This window comes from Dasypus novemcinctus, chromosome 8, assembly GCF_030445035.2.
Source record: "Dasypus novemcinctus isolate mDasNov1 chromosome 8, mDasNov1.1.hap2, whole genome shotgun sequence".
Classification (NCBI taxonomy): Eukaryota; Metazoa; Chordata; class Mammalia; order Cingulata; family Dasypodidae; genus Dasypus; species Dasypus novemcinctus.
In genome coordinates, this window is record NC_080680.1 from 79911357 (window position 1) to 79926503 (window position 15147).

Consider the following 15147-nt stretch of genomic DNA (forward strand, 5'->3'; position numbering starts at 1 on the left):
GGTTAGAGAATTTCCTTTACACAACTCTATGATAAGATTTCTTTTTATATAACTTGTGCTTTATACCAAACTGAATAGATAAGCTTGAAATTCACTTCCTTTATGAGGATTTTTCTCAATTCTTGTCCTTGTCAATAGCTTGGGGTTAATCCTTTCCATGCCTATAATCCTTATTACTCTCTCTTTCTTTCATGGTACTTATCTCTTTCTACATTTTTTTTAAATGTACATGTATTATTTTTTCTACGAAATTAATTTGCTTAGATTTTTTTCAAACTGCAGGTGGGCTATAAAATCTGTTTAGTGGATTATGATTAGCATTTTAATAAATTAAATAAAGTAGGAAATATCAATGTATCTCATGTATTGTTTCATGAAGCTTTTGTTTCAGTTTATTTGTGATTGTGTATATATGTCTTTTGGTTCAAATATAAAATATATTTCTTAAAATAATTTGCAAAATGCTATGTTTTTATGCTTTTGAAGATGGTGTGTTTTATACTTTCGAAGATGGTGTGTTTATAATTTTTTGCAACTCTAGTATGTCAAGAATGGTGCCATCATCTACGATATATAATTTCATTTATATTGTTCAAGGTCTTTGTGAGATATGGGTGACAGACTAAATACTGTATATTACATCTTTGTTTTGTATTTTTTAAAAGATAAATTTAACACGTATGTGACCCTGAAAGTACAGAATGTAAAGAGCACAACTGTAGCAGTTCGAGGTGATCAACCTTCCTGGGAACAAGATTTTTTATTGTAAGTACTGTGTAGCTGTAGTATGTCTAGATATTCCATAAACATTTCAAGGTAATTGTGTTGAATTAAACAAACAGAGGCTGACCATTTTGTGTATGCATAAAATGTATAAATTGCATTAACATTAGTTAATATTCTTTTTGAAACTTCAGAGTAATAGGAAAAAGTGAAATGTGTGGTAGGTGAACTACTTCTTAAGTATTTTCTCTTATGGATTCATATTCTATTCTTAGAGATGCAAGTAAATTGTCAATCTATTTTCGTGGGTAAAATATATTACTTCCTCAGATTTTTGCAATGGTCAGAATTAGGATACAGTACAACATACTTAGCATGGTATTAAACATAACTTATTCTTTCTTTGACTCTCGAAGTCTCCTTAAAGGAATGTGGTTATATATGTGAGAGAGTATGTTTGTGTGTACCTGAGACACCTGCTTTAGAAGATGAAGATTTCTGTGCTTAAAATCCTTCTGCTTTATGTAGTAAAATGTCCTACATTCGTCTAATTCATAAAAATGAGTAAATGTTAACATACAATGCAAATTTTTGTATATTATGATTGAAGGCTCTGGCTTTGAAAGCTAAAGAGCTCCTCTTTTAATTTAAATTTTTTTATTTTATTTTGGAAATTTCCTATTCTAGAAAAGGGGAGGGAAGAGTAGAGTTCATTTTGATAGACTGGACAAATCATTTAGCTTTTTCAAGTGCTAGTTTTCTTATCTGTAAAGGTCCATCTTTCTTACAAGATTATGCTTTTTTGGGGGGGTTGGGATTGAGGGTTCAAATAAGAAAATGTATGTGAAATTGCTTTGCAAGTTTTGCAGTGCAGTTCACAGAGATATAGGGATAAATATTATTTTTATGGGGAGACATTCCAGTTCTCTGGGCTTTTAATATATTGTTTCTTGGAATACTATTTAGGAAGCTTTATTGTAATAGTCAAAGGATGAGATTATGAGAGCTTTGGTTAAGGGAGTAGCAGATGGGATAGAGAGAAAAGGATGGATAGAAAATATTAAAGGAGATAGAACCAAAAACACTGTCTTGGATGATTAGGTGAGTGTCACTCATTAGGATAGAATTTAAAATAAGATCAGTTTTGGACAAGCTTATATTTGAGTTTTTTACAGGACAGGTAAGGAGGAGAGATACTAAAGAAGATAGAAAATGAATCTGGCACTTAGGGAAGAAGTCTGGGTTGGAGAAGTATTTTGGTCACTTGAAACCATAGATGTGGATGAGAAAGCTTAGGAAGAGAGTGTGCAGAGTCAGAGAAGGGCTTGGAGTAGAGCCTGGAGAGCCCTAGCATTTAATGAGAAGCCAAAAGGGAATTAAGAAGGAATCATGTGGGATCTAAGCCCCCTCTCGATAGTGAGGTGGAGTGGACATCACCAACCCAGGGTCCACAGGATGGAGGAATAAAATATGGGTTAGAGTGAACTTACTGGTATTCTCCTGTAGAACTACTGTGACTAGTAATGGAAGAAACTGTAGCATTGATCTGGAGACAGTGGCCATGGTAGTTGCTGAAGGCAGGGAGAGGGAAGAAGAGATGAGATGTGGGGGCATTTTTGGGACTTGGAGTTGTCCTAAATGATATTGCAGGGACAGAAGCAGATCATTACATATTTTGCCATAACCCACTGCATGTACTGGGGAAGAGTGTAAACTACAATGTAAACTGTAATCCATGCGGTGCAGCAGTGCTCCAAAATGTATTCACCAAATGCAATGAATGTGCCACAATGATGAAAGAGGTTGTTGATGTGGGAGGAGTTAGGGTTGTGGGGTATGTGGGAATCTCTTGTATTTTTTAATGTAACATTTTTTGTGATATATGTACCTTAAAAAAAAGACAATTTAATTAAAAAAAAAAAAAAAAAAAGAATGAACAGAGAAAGAAAAGGAGAGTTGAGATGGTGGTGTCATGGAAGCCAGAGGAGAACTGGGCTTCAAGAAGAAAGTGGCCACTGGGATCAAATGTCTCACTGGTTGCCTCTCTCACAGGATAAGCCTCATTCATTCCCTTTCTCGGAGCAATGTTAGAGTGAGCCTACATGTTCCATTCTTTACATATGTAGGGTATAGTTTACACAAGTCTCTTCCTGTACCACTATGTCAGCTATAATACAGTTCTGGCTATGGTATATGAACCTAGGAAGCCTGCTTTCTTCCTACTTCCAGTTAACTGTAATAATTACTTCCTGTTATAACTGTTCCCAGCATATGAAACACAGTGATCTTCTGCAACCTCCTCATCAGCATAGTTGGCTTTGTTATCTCTTTGTTTTCCAGTTTCCCATAGCACTTCCTCTTTCAGTCATGGTGTGGTTTGTGTGAATTTTTTCCCCTGTTTCCCCACTTGAGATGCTGTGTGAATTTTTTTATTAGTTGCTTTCTAGGCACCTTTTCAACCCCTTTCTGCTTCTATTCCTTTTCCATCTACCTCTTCCTTTTGTCACTTCATTCTCCTGTCGTCCTTTCTCCTTTTTTCCTTCTCTCTCATGTGTTATATGGCAGTGTCTAATATTCACTTTGATAGTTCTCATACTATTTACTTAACTTTAATATTTATTTACTTTTAGGACTAAATTGTTTATTTTTTCAGGGCAAGGATTTTGCCCTGAAAATATAGCCCAAAATCTTGTATAAATATGTTATTTGAGTTAATTAATAGAGAAAAGAAACTTCTTGGGATGAGGTATAAACAGAGCTCTCAGACTTTCCTTAGTTTGGCCGACTGAGCAGACATAGATGAGATGAGAGGCTTGTTATAGAATGAATCATCATTGTTTGGGCCTTATTATAAGGAGATTTCCCTGAAGAACACATTTGCCTTTTATCTAAGTTAACCTCTGGCTATTTCTTTTATCTATTGACTTGAGATGTTATTTAAGAGTTGTTTTAGGAATATAATATATGTATCCCCAAGCAATTTTTCTTTTCCAGATTCAAATGGTCACTTCAGATAGATTTGGGAGTATTATATATGTATTCCAAGCTAGTTTGATGAATTAGGCTGAAACTTTGTGACAAAAAACTTAGATTCTCCACTGTGAACACTCTTAATGGTTGGGTTTAGTCATCTATTTTGAGGCTTTGAGCAGTTCTCTAGATAGCTTAAAAGTTTTTGGAGACAGAAACTTGGTCTTATATTCTGTGTTTCCCCCAAAGTGCCAATGTGTTATAGATAGGAAATATTAACTAAGTGAATGAATGAACTCCACTCATTTTGTGTTCTATTTTATTCATGTAAAATACTTGTTTGCAACATACTTGACACAAATTCTGGGACTATGTTTTAGATTGCTAAAGGCTACCAATACAACATACCAGAAACGGTTTGGCTTTTATAATAGGGATTTGTTAGGATAAAAGCTTACAGTTCTGAGGCTGTGGAAATGTCCAAATGAAGACATCATCAGAGATGTTGTCTCACTGAATTGCAGGTGAGCGCACATTGTGGTGTCATCTAAAGATGCTTTCTCTTGGAGCTCAGTTGTGGGCTCTCAAGCACATGGTAGGGCGTGACAGTTTGCTTGTCTCTCTCCTCTCCTCTGGGCCTGTCCCTTTCAACTTTGAGCTGCTACATGGGCCTAACCACTTGGGACATTGCTTCAGCTCCAGGTTGCTCTGCTGATTCCAGCTTTGGGCCTCTATCTCAGCCTCTCAGGGTTTCTCTCTCTTTCTGTGGCTTTAGGTGATCCCAGAGTCTTCTCTCACATGGCAGGGTAAAATGGCAGCTCTTTTTCTCTGTGTGTCTCTGCATGTTTCTTCTGTATATATAAGACTCCAGCAAGAGGGTCGAGACCCACCCTGGGTCATGCCTCACTGAAGTACTCCAGTCAGAGGCTCCCAACTGAATTTAGTCCAATCAAAGGGTTGCACAATGTAGTCAAAGTGCAACCCCTTCAGTTAAGGGGCAATGTAGTCAAAGCCCCTTAACTGAAGCCATCTAATTAAAAGTGATCTACGCAAAAAGTATCTTAATTGGACCTATAATTTTCTCGTGTCCAAGAAGACTCAAACCAGGACAGGCTATAATTCCACATCCCAATATTTTGAATCTGAGAACAATAACTTCAGTATTAGAACAGGGAAGCCAGGCTCTTTAAAACACACACTTGGAATTTCTACATGTGATGAATAGCTGTAACTTTATTGAGAACACCTTTCTGCTGGAATTGCCCTTTTCTCATCTTTCTTGCTTTTCTTCTGTCTTCCCTCAAATACTTTGTGTTTCTATAAGAGCTATCTGGAGAAAGTTTTTAGTATTAATATTAAGTGTTCGAATGTTCCACCTTATGATTATTCTTATGTTTAAGTTAGCTCTTCCAAGCAGCTCTTATGCCACGTATGACACTGCTTTTGCAATGTGGTTAGCTGGCTTTTTCTGGAATAGTTCCTTTTCAAATGTTTTTTGTGGTTATTATTATTATTATAAAACAATTATTATGTTTATAATTATCCTGTGATAATTATTTTCTTTATAGGTGACAGTGCCTAGTTTATAGCTGATCGTGACCAATGTGTCCTCTGGGGACAGAGTGGCATGACCTGAGACACGCTAATGTCCCTCACCTGCCTCTAACTATGTGTTCCCATACAATTTTTATGCTGTCAGGGACTCTTTCACTTCTGCTTAGATTCTCTTTCATAACTTTTCCTGAAAGTTTCCTGTATACAGCCCACAGATAGAAATTGGTGGCAGTATTAGTTATTGTTAATAATAAAACATAAAACTATTCCCTAACGGTGGAAATTGTGGTCCGGTATGCCTAGCACCAATGCCCTCATCAACTGGCCTCACACTTTGTAAACCTGTATTAGTCTAATCATGATCATAGCTCCAAAGGGGAAGAACCAGACTGACAAAGACTTTTTTTTAAAGTCGTTTTTGTCATATAAGTATCCTTTTTTAAAAAAATATTTATTTATTTATCCCCTCCTCCTTGTTTGTGCTTATTGTCTGCTTGACTGCTCTTTGTGTTCATTGTGTGCTTGTCTTCTTTTTAGGAGGCACTGGGAACTGAACCCAGGGCCTCCCATATGGGAAGGAGGTGTCCAATTGCTTGAGCCGCCTCCACTCCCTGCTTGTTGTGTCTCTCATTGTGTTTCATTGTTCATTTCATTGTGTTATTTTGTGCTGTCTTGTTGTGTCAAGTTTGCCGTGCCAGCCTGTTGCATCAGCTTGCTGTCTTGCTTGTCTTCTTTAAGAGGCACTGGGAACTGAACCTGGGACCTTCCATGTGGTAGGCGGGTGACCAACTGCTTGAGCCACATCTGCTTCCCTGACAAAGGCATTTTAACGTTGATATCTTATATATGTTTCTAGAAATGGAAAGAATGATTGCAGCATTTTGGGACATTTTGTGTTTCTATGATAACAGCATCCTGGTGAGAAAGTGTTCAAGGTTTAGCAAGACAGAAGATGTTTCTTTCATATTATCTGGTTTTTCTCAAAGGGTTCTCTTCTTTCCTCTAGTGAGATTAGTCGCCTGGACCTGGGTCTAAGTGTGGAGGTATGGAACAAAGGACTGATCTGGGATACCATGGTGGGGACTGTGTGGATTGCACTGAAGACTATTCGTCAGTCGGATGAGGTCAGTCAGTTCCTTGCCTATTTGGAGGTATGGTTCTAGGCCTAGGTCCTCCCCCTCTAGCTCTATCTCAGCTAATATTTATCCACACATCTCAGATTGCTCTGCTCCCTTTCTAATTAGAGGGCACACAACCAGTCTATTCCTAAAATCACCCAGAGGTTCAGAGGATTTTATTTAAATCAGCTTTTCCTTATGACCTATGACTGAATTTAGAGGCTCCAGAGCAACTCTTCAGCCTTATCATTAGACAGCCCCTTTTGAGTACTGTGTGTGTGTGTGTGTGTGTGTGTGTGTGTGTGTGTGTAGGGGAGAGATCAGGAGTGAGAGAGTGAGAATGTGTATGTGCACAAATGGAGGGGGCAGAGAGTGTGGTGTGTGTGTGTGAGAGAGAGAGAAAGAAGGGGGGGAAAGAAGGGGCTGTGTTTGTGTATGCCTGTGTATATAATATATAGGGTACCTGTAGTTTATGCATTCCTGTCTAAGAAACTCATCGGAGGAGTCAAACTTTCTTAGCCAGCTGACTGTGTCCTATTCCCTGCTTTGTTTCTTTGATCACTGATTCCCAGGGGATTGGTTTTTAGTCTTCCTTCTTCCACATGCAACCCTAAGTGAGTTTAAGGAAGTACCAGGCTTCGTAATTGCTTTTCACACAGTCTCTAACATTTCCACAACTGAACTCCCACTCCACTTTCCCAAATTAGATAATACCTCAAATAGAAACATTTCCGCATTGACACTCACTTTGGACCAGGACAGAATCTATTACGATTGTATTTGGGTTTAACATGGCCTATGAGTTCTTTCTGGAAGTGGGATGCTAAAAGTTTGTCTCCATTTCTATACTTCTTTTAGTTATGGTTAATTCTCTATTCCCCCTGCAGATGGACAGTTCATTTTCATTGTGGCCCCAATTCAATTTTATTTAATCAGCAATGTTAGTAGTTCTTTACTAGTTAGAAGCAGTGATACATATCATTAAGTGACAGTCATTAAAAATTGTGCAGACTAAATATTGATCTATGATGTGCTTAGTTTTGAGTGTGGTACTCTGGGAATTCTATCCTCATTAGCCTGTGGAGAGTGGAGCACATTGAAAGCTGTTTTTTCTTCCCAGAGCTATGTGCAGCGGAGAGAGGCAGGTGGTGATAGAGGTGAGTTTTCTGCAGTAGTACGTTTGTCTTATCAGGACATGAGTGACCTTCAGAAGCTCTCAAAAAAGGAACTTCATCTGAAGAAAAATATGTCTCTTAAACCAAGAGGGAACCTTGAAAGATGAAAGTTTAATATCTTAGTTCTCTGTTTTCTAGGAAGGGCCTGGGGAGTGGTCCACATTGGAGGCAGAGACATTAATGAAAGATGATGAGATCTGTGGAACTAAAAACCCAACTCCTCATAAAATTTTGCTTGATACAAGATTTGAGTTGCCTTTTGGTAAGTGAATTTGATTAAATTCTAAAAACAGTTTAATACTTTCTACCAAATTGTTTGAAATTATTTGTTGATTGTTTCATTAATGTATGTTTCGTTTCTTCAGCCATCTCATTTGAGGGCATTTGTCTTCTACTCTATTCCCTTTAACACCTATCCCAGCACATGGTACCAAGTAGACTGAAAGCACCCCTCTTAAAGTTATTTAGCTTTCTAAGATTATTTGTTATAATGGTTTATGAAAATACCTACTTGTCAGAGGAAGTCAGTGATTTATTCTTCTGAAAATACTTTAACATTTATTATCTTAAAGTCTTTTTATACTTTATGATTTGGCAGTTTAAACATCAAAGTAGCACTGTTAAATAGAATAGTTATTTAAAAATAACTTTAAAATTCACAAAAATAATACTTGATCATGGCAAAAATTCAAATAGTATGGAAATGTATATGAATAAAAAGTTAAAAATTTCTCTTATTTCCTTCAACCTCCTTTGCATCCCCCAGAAATAGACCACCATTGACTTTCTTGGGTCTTTGTTTAGAAGTTTTCTAGAAATTTATCTTGGTAAAAAATTGGATCATACTCTATATACTATATATATATTGTGATATATATTGTCATATAAACTATTTGAGTATATATCTTGGATGCTGTTCCCTGATACACTTTAAGGCCTATCTCACATTTTAACACCTGTTAATATCATAATTTATCTAAGGAATCCTTTATTGAGGACGTGTAATTGTTTCCAGTTTTTTTTTCTTTAGATAAAACAATGAAAAAAATTTTTTTAAAAATTTAATTGCCTTTTTTAAAAAAAGATACATAGATCACAAAAAGTATTACATTAAAAAAAAATAAGAGGTTCCCATATACCCCACACCCCATCCCACTCCTCCCATACCAACAACCTCTTTCATCATTGTGGCATATTCACTGCTTTTGGTGAATACATTTTGAACTACTGCTGTACCTCATGGGTTATAGTTTACATTGTAGTTTACATTCTCCCCCAATACATTCAGTGAGTTATGGCAGGATATGTATGACCAGCATCTGTCCCTGCAATATCATTTAGGACAACTCCAAGTCCCAAAAATGCCCCCACATCTTGTCTCTTCTTCCTTCTCCCTGCCCTCAGCAACTACCGTGGCTACTTTCTCCACATCAGTGATACAGTCTCTTCAATTGCTAGAGTCACAATAGTTCTATAGTAAAATACCAGTAAGTTTACTCTAATCCATATTTTATTCCTCCATCCTGTGGACCCTGGGATGGTGATGTCCACTCCACCTCTCTATCGAGAGGGGCCTTAGATCCCACATGGTTGATGGATGTTTCCAGTTTTTTGTTGTTTTTTATTTATTTTTTGCTATTGTGCAATGCTGTAATGAGCAACTTTGTATATTTGTGCATATTAATGAGTCTAAGGCAAATTCTTAAAAATAGTGTTGCTAAAGCAAAGGGTATGTGCATCTTTACTTTTCATCGATAGTGTCAAATTGCTAGTAAAAAAGGTTGTATCAGTTTAGAGTCTTAACAACTGTGTCTGAGGTGTGTCTATTTCTGCCAGCATTTTGTATTTCCGAAATTTTAAGCTTTGCCTGTCTAATTGGTTTAAATGGTATATCTCTCTCCATACTTCAGTTAACTTACACCAATTTTTCTGGGAAGCAGTTTCTGTTGAACTTCTCACACTCTCATGCCAGAAGTCCAGCCATTCTTTATTGCATTTTCTTAAAAAAATTTATTTATTTTAATTAATTTATTGAAGTGTATCACTCATACATAGACATACATAAACAATAAGTGTATAATAATAGTTCTGAACTTACAAAACATATATAACATCATACAGGACTCTCATAACTCACTCTACCACCAATAACTTGCATTGTTGTTAAACATTTTAACTAATGATTGAAGAGCATTGTCAAAATATTATTAACCAAAGTATTTTTCCCCTAACCAACCCTATTATTATCTTTATATCATTTATATATGAACATACATAAACAATTAAGTGTATAATAAAATTTGTAAACTTACAAAGCAAACATACAGGGGTCCCAAACATCAGACCTCTGCCAGCACCTTCCATTGTCTTGAGACCTTTGTTACAAATTATGGAAGAATATTGTCAAAATCTTACTACTAATCATAGTTCTTATCTTATATTTGGTGTGTTTTACCCCCAACCCACCCTATTATTATTTTTTAAATATATTTTTTATGACAGAAGTTGTAAACTTATAAAACAGTCATGCACATGTGCAGAATTCCGAAACAACACCCCTCCCTCAACACACCACACTGTGGTGGAACATTTGCTACAGACAAGATAATATTGTCTGATTGTTACCCTGTCCATAGTGTACATTTGGCTCACATTTTCCATACTGCCTCATTATCAACACAGTACATCTTTCGAATAGATGCAGGACTATTATATTATTATTACTAACCAAAGTCCATCGGTCACTCCAGCTGTATTTTTCCCATGCTTCTCCACATTCCCAACACCCTGCAGTAGTGATGAACATTTGCTCTAGCTCACAAAGGACACTCTTGCATCTGTACCATCAACCACCATTCTCATTCATCTCTTGGTTTACTGTGCTATTCAGTTCCTAGATTATTCTCTAACATTCTATCAATTGGCATTTACATACCTAGACTACCATTTTCAGCCACATCCCCATTTATAAACTAGCTGTTATTCACTGTGTGTTACCATCCACTCTATACATTTCCACACATTATCAATAAAGCTGTTAAAACTTTTGCATACGTTAAACATTAGTAGTCCATCTCAGTCCACCTCTTACCTCCTTTAAGAATCCACCACCTACCACCAGGTTTTGAAATTTCCTGCAATTTCTTCTAGAAGTTTTATGGTTCTTGGTTTTCTTTTTAGGTTTTTGATCCATTTTGAGTTAATTTTTGGATAAGATGTGAGAGAGGGGTCCTCTTTCCTTCTTTCAGCTGTGGATATCCAGTTCTCCCAGCACCATTTGTTGAATGGACTGTCCTGCCTGAGCTGTGTGGGTTTGACAGGCTAGATGTGAGGGTCTATTTCTGAACCATCAATTTGGTTCCATTGGTCTATGTGTCTGCCTTTATGCCAGTACCATGCTGCTTTTACCACTATAGTTAGGTAATATGGTTTAAAGTCTGGAGATGAGGGTTCGCTTTTCCTTTTTATGATGTTGCTGGCTATTCAGGACCCCTTACTCTTCCAAATAAATTTCACGATTGTGTTTTCAATTTTTTTTTTTTAACACTGGTGGAATTTTTGTCAGGATTGCATTGAATCTGTATATTGATTTGAGTAGAATTGACATCTCAATAATAGTTAGTCTTCCAATCCATGAGCATGGAAAGTTCTTCAAGTTATTTAGGCTTTTTAAAATTTCTTTTAACACTGAGTTGCAGTTTTCTGAATACAAGTGCTTTATATCATTGGTTAAGTTTATTCCTGACTATTTGAGTTTTATCTGTTGTATTTTATTTTCACCACTCTTTTGACACTTTTAGTTACTTTTCTTGATATAATCTTTATTTCTAGACTCTATTCCAGGCCTTTCTCTCCTGTCTTTCTTTTCAGACTCTAGCACACCTTTTAGTTTCCTGAAAATATGGTCTCTTGCTTAGAAATTCTCTCAATTTCTGTTTATTTGTGAATATTCTAATCTTCCCCTCATTTTTGAAAGACAATCTTGCTGGATATAAGATTCTTGGCTGAAAGTTTTTCTCTTGTAGTATCTTAAACATATCAGACCACTGTCTTCTTGCCTCCATGGTTTCTGGTGAGAAATCAGCACTTAATCTTATTGGATATCCCTTATATGTTATGAATTGCTTTTCTCTTGCTGTTCTCAGAATTCTCTCTTTGTCTTTGGCATTTGACATTCTGATGAGTATGTGTCTTAGAGTTGGTCTGTTCGGCTTTTTTCGTATGGGTGTACGTTGTGCTTCTTGGATATGGATATCTACGTCCTTCAATTGGATTGGGAAATTTTCTGCCATAATTTATTCAAATAGTCCTTCTGCCCCTTTTCCCTTCTCTTCTCCTTCTGGGTCACCCATGACTAGCATATTTGCACACCTTTTGGTGTCATTTAGTTCCCCAAGACCTTGTTCGATTTTTTTCATTCTTTCCTTCATCTGTTCTTTTTTTTTTTTTTTTTTTTTTGAAACTAGTTCTTATTCTTTATTTTTTTAGATTTATTTGTGTACATTCTCTGTGTGCTCTTTTTTTAAAAAAAGATTTTATTTATTTATTTCTCTCCCCTTCCACCCCCACCCCGGTTGTCTGTTCTCTGTGTCTATTTGCTACATCTTCTTTGTCTGCTTCTGTTGTTGTGAGTGGCATGGGAATCTGTGTTTCTTTTTGTTGCATCATCTTGTCAGCTCTCCGTGTGTGCGGCACCATTCCTGGGCAGGCTGCACTTTCTTTCGTGCTGGGCGGCTCTCCTTATGGGGTGCACTCCTTGCGTGTGGGGCTCCCCTATGCAGGAGACACCCCTGCGTGGCACGGCACTCCTTGTGCACATCAGCACTGTACACGGGCCAGCTCCACATGGGTCAAGGAGGCCCGGGGTTTGAACCACACATCTCCCATGTGGTAGGCGGACACCCTATCCATTGGGCCAAGTCCGCTTCCCCATCTGTTCACTTTCAGAGGCCATTTCTTCAAGCTTACCTATCCTTTCTTCTGTTTCCTCAAATCTGCATTATATGATTCCAATGTTTTTTTAAAATTTCATTTATTGTGCCTTTCATTCCTATAAGGTTCGCTATTTTTCTTGTATGCTTTCAAATTCTTCTTTGTGCTCATCCAGTGTCTTCTTAAATATCCTTAGTCTCTTTAGCCATCTCATTGAATTTATTAAGGAGATTTGTTTTAACATCTATAATTAGTTGTCTCAACTCCTTTATGTCATCTGGAGGCTTATCTTATTCCTTTAACTGGGCCATAGCTTCCTGTTTCTTGGTGTGGATTGTAATTTTTTGTTGCTGTCTTGGTATCTGGCTTACTAAAGTATTTATTCTGGGTGCAGTTTTTCTCTTTAGTTTAGGACTTCCTGCCTTTTCTCCCTTGCTGGTTGTGCAGTAGGAGCCAAGCATGTAGTTGGTGCTGTAAGCTGTGGAGGCTCAAGCTGCCCTCATTGTGCCAGGGACCAATAAAGCTTCTTTCATTTTCTCCTTTGCCAGGGGTAGGGATAGAGTCACAGCTGTGTGGAATAATCCAAGTTGTACAGGCCTTGATTGTAGTTGTCCAGAGACACTGATGAAGCTTCACACCCCTTTCTCACCCGCGTGGGCAGGGGATGGAGCTACAGGTATGGGCAGCAATCTATGCAGCATGGGTCCAAGATGACTGCAGTTGTCCCAGTAGACTTCCAATTTTCAGTCTGTGCCAGCCATATTAACCTGCAGTTACCTGGATAGGCTGGGGCAGGGCTCACCAGCCTCTTCCCTGCCAGAGGTGGGGCTGAAGCCTGGGCTAGGGCTGCAGGCCAATCTTGGTGAAAGAATGTAGTTCCTACTATCACTGTGATTTTCAGTCCTGGCTTCCCCTCAGGCTGGGGGCAGAGTCAAAATGGTGGCCACAGGCCTCTTTCTGACTTGGCCTGATTCACACTTCAGCTGTCCCCAGAGTTATATCTTAGCCAGCCAAGTCTACCAATCAGTAGCTGAAATCAGCAGCCAACTGTCTCCTTCTCCCCTGTTTTGGGGAAATGGAGCTTCCAATTCCAACCACAGAATAGCTCCTGGGGCAGCTCTTGCCACCAGAGTAGGATAATCACCGGCCTCTGCGGCTTGGCTGGTAATTTCCTGGAGAGGCTGGCACAGGTCCCCGTGTGTCCTCCCTGCTGGAGGTGGCACTGGGGCCTAGGCTAGAGCTGCAATCTGGTTTTGATGAAAAGAAGCCAGTCCCATCACCACTGTGATTTTCAGTCCACCCTGCTTCCCCTCATGCCAGGCGCTGAGTTAAGATGGCGGCTACTGGCCTCTTTCTGACTTGTACAGGCTCAAACTTTAGCTGTTCTCAGGATTATACTTTAGCCTGCTGAATTTACTCATCAGTAGCTGAAATTGGTGCCCAACTGTCTCTTTCTCACCCATTTTTGGGAAGTGGAGCTTTCAATTCCAGCCACGTAACAGCTCCCATCGTGGCTTGTGCGTCCAGTGGAGGATGGGCGCTGGCCTCCGTGGCGTGGTGCTCTCTACTTACAAGTCTTCTCTGCAGATGGGCAGTCTCTTCCTTCCATTCCTTCAAGTATGTTACAGGATGCTCTTTTGGCCTCCTGGAGCCCCCAAATTGGTGCTTCAGCTAGCTCCAGATAGCTCAGGGTGTTTCCTAACTGCCCTGTAGCAGGAGTGGCTCTAGGAGCTCCTTATTCTGCTGCCATCTTGCTGGTTCTCTTTATTGCATTTTAAACAGACATTCCTCTGTTTCAGCACTGGAGCATTTACATATTATGCCATTGGTAACAGTATACATTTCTATCTAGATTTTGAGTTTCTTAAGGGCACTTGTGTAATTTACCTTGGTATCTCTAGCATCTATCCTGGTATATAATAGGTGCCTAATATTTTTTGAATAAATATTTAAGTAAAAACTCAGATAAGTAAAGTCTCTATTTTATGCCCATTATGTGAATTTTCCCTATGGTAACCATGCTTGGAATATAGTTTTAAGAGATGTTATAAAAAATCCTTCCAAAGAAAGAATTTTAGCCTCCAGGATGCCATATTTTAGCAAAAGAATTTTCCTTTGGAAATTCATAAACTTGTAAAAATATTGTATTCAATTATATACCATCATCTTTTAAAAATAATGCCTTTTAGTTTTTTACTATATTGAAAGTTTAGAAAATATAAACAAAAATAAATTAATTTTCTTATAATCTCATCATTTGGAAGCATTTGTTTTTTACATGTTAGTATATTTCTTTTAGTTTTATTCCCCTATGTATATATACTTTTTTTCTTATAAAATAACACTGTACATATTACTTTTTTTTTTTTTTTTTTTGAGGTATTGAACCCAGACACTGTATGTGGGAAGCTGGTACTCAGCAACTGAGCCACATCAGCTTCCCTGAGTTGGTTTTTTCATTTGTTTTGCTTGTTGTTTTTGTTTTTTCAGGAGGCACCAGGAACCAAAGTCAGGACCTCCCATGTGGAAGCCAGATGCTCAACTGCTTGAGCCACACCCACTCCCACATTTTACTTTTAACTTGCTTTATTCACTAAGAAATTATATACTTACAAAATAAGTGTTAAGTGAAATAAATACATTTCTGTGTTAAATGGTTGATTTTATTTACTGCA

The 15147-nt window shown here is 37.8% G+C and overlaps 1 protein-coding gene across 5 annotated transcripts in view; it reads left to right on the forward strand.

Annotated features, from left to right (window-relative positions):
• The window catches only part of UNC13B (unc-13 homolog B), a 293983-nt gene that overhangs the window by 73152 nt on the left and 205684 nt on the right, over positions 1-15147 (forward strand). For all 5 annotated transcript variants that reach the window (XM_058302037.1, XM_058302038.1, XM_058302039.1 and 2 more), the window contains exons 3-5: positions 666-765; positions 6254-6371; positions 7679-7802. In XM_058302037.1, the coding sequence (XP_058158020.1) occupies positions 666-765; positions 6254-6371; positions 7679-7802 (342 nt within the window). The remainder of the gene's footprint in view (positions 1-665; positions 766-6253; positions 6372-7678; positions 7803-15147) is intronic.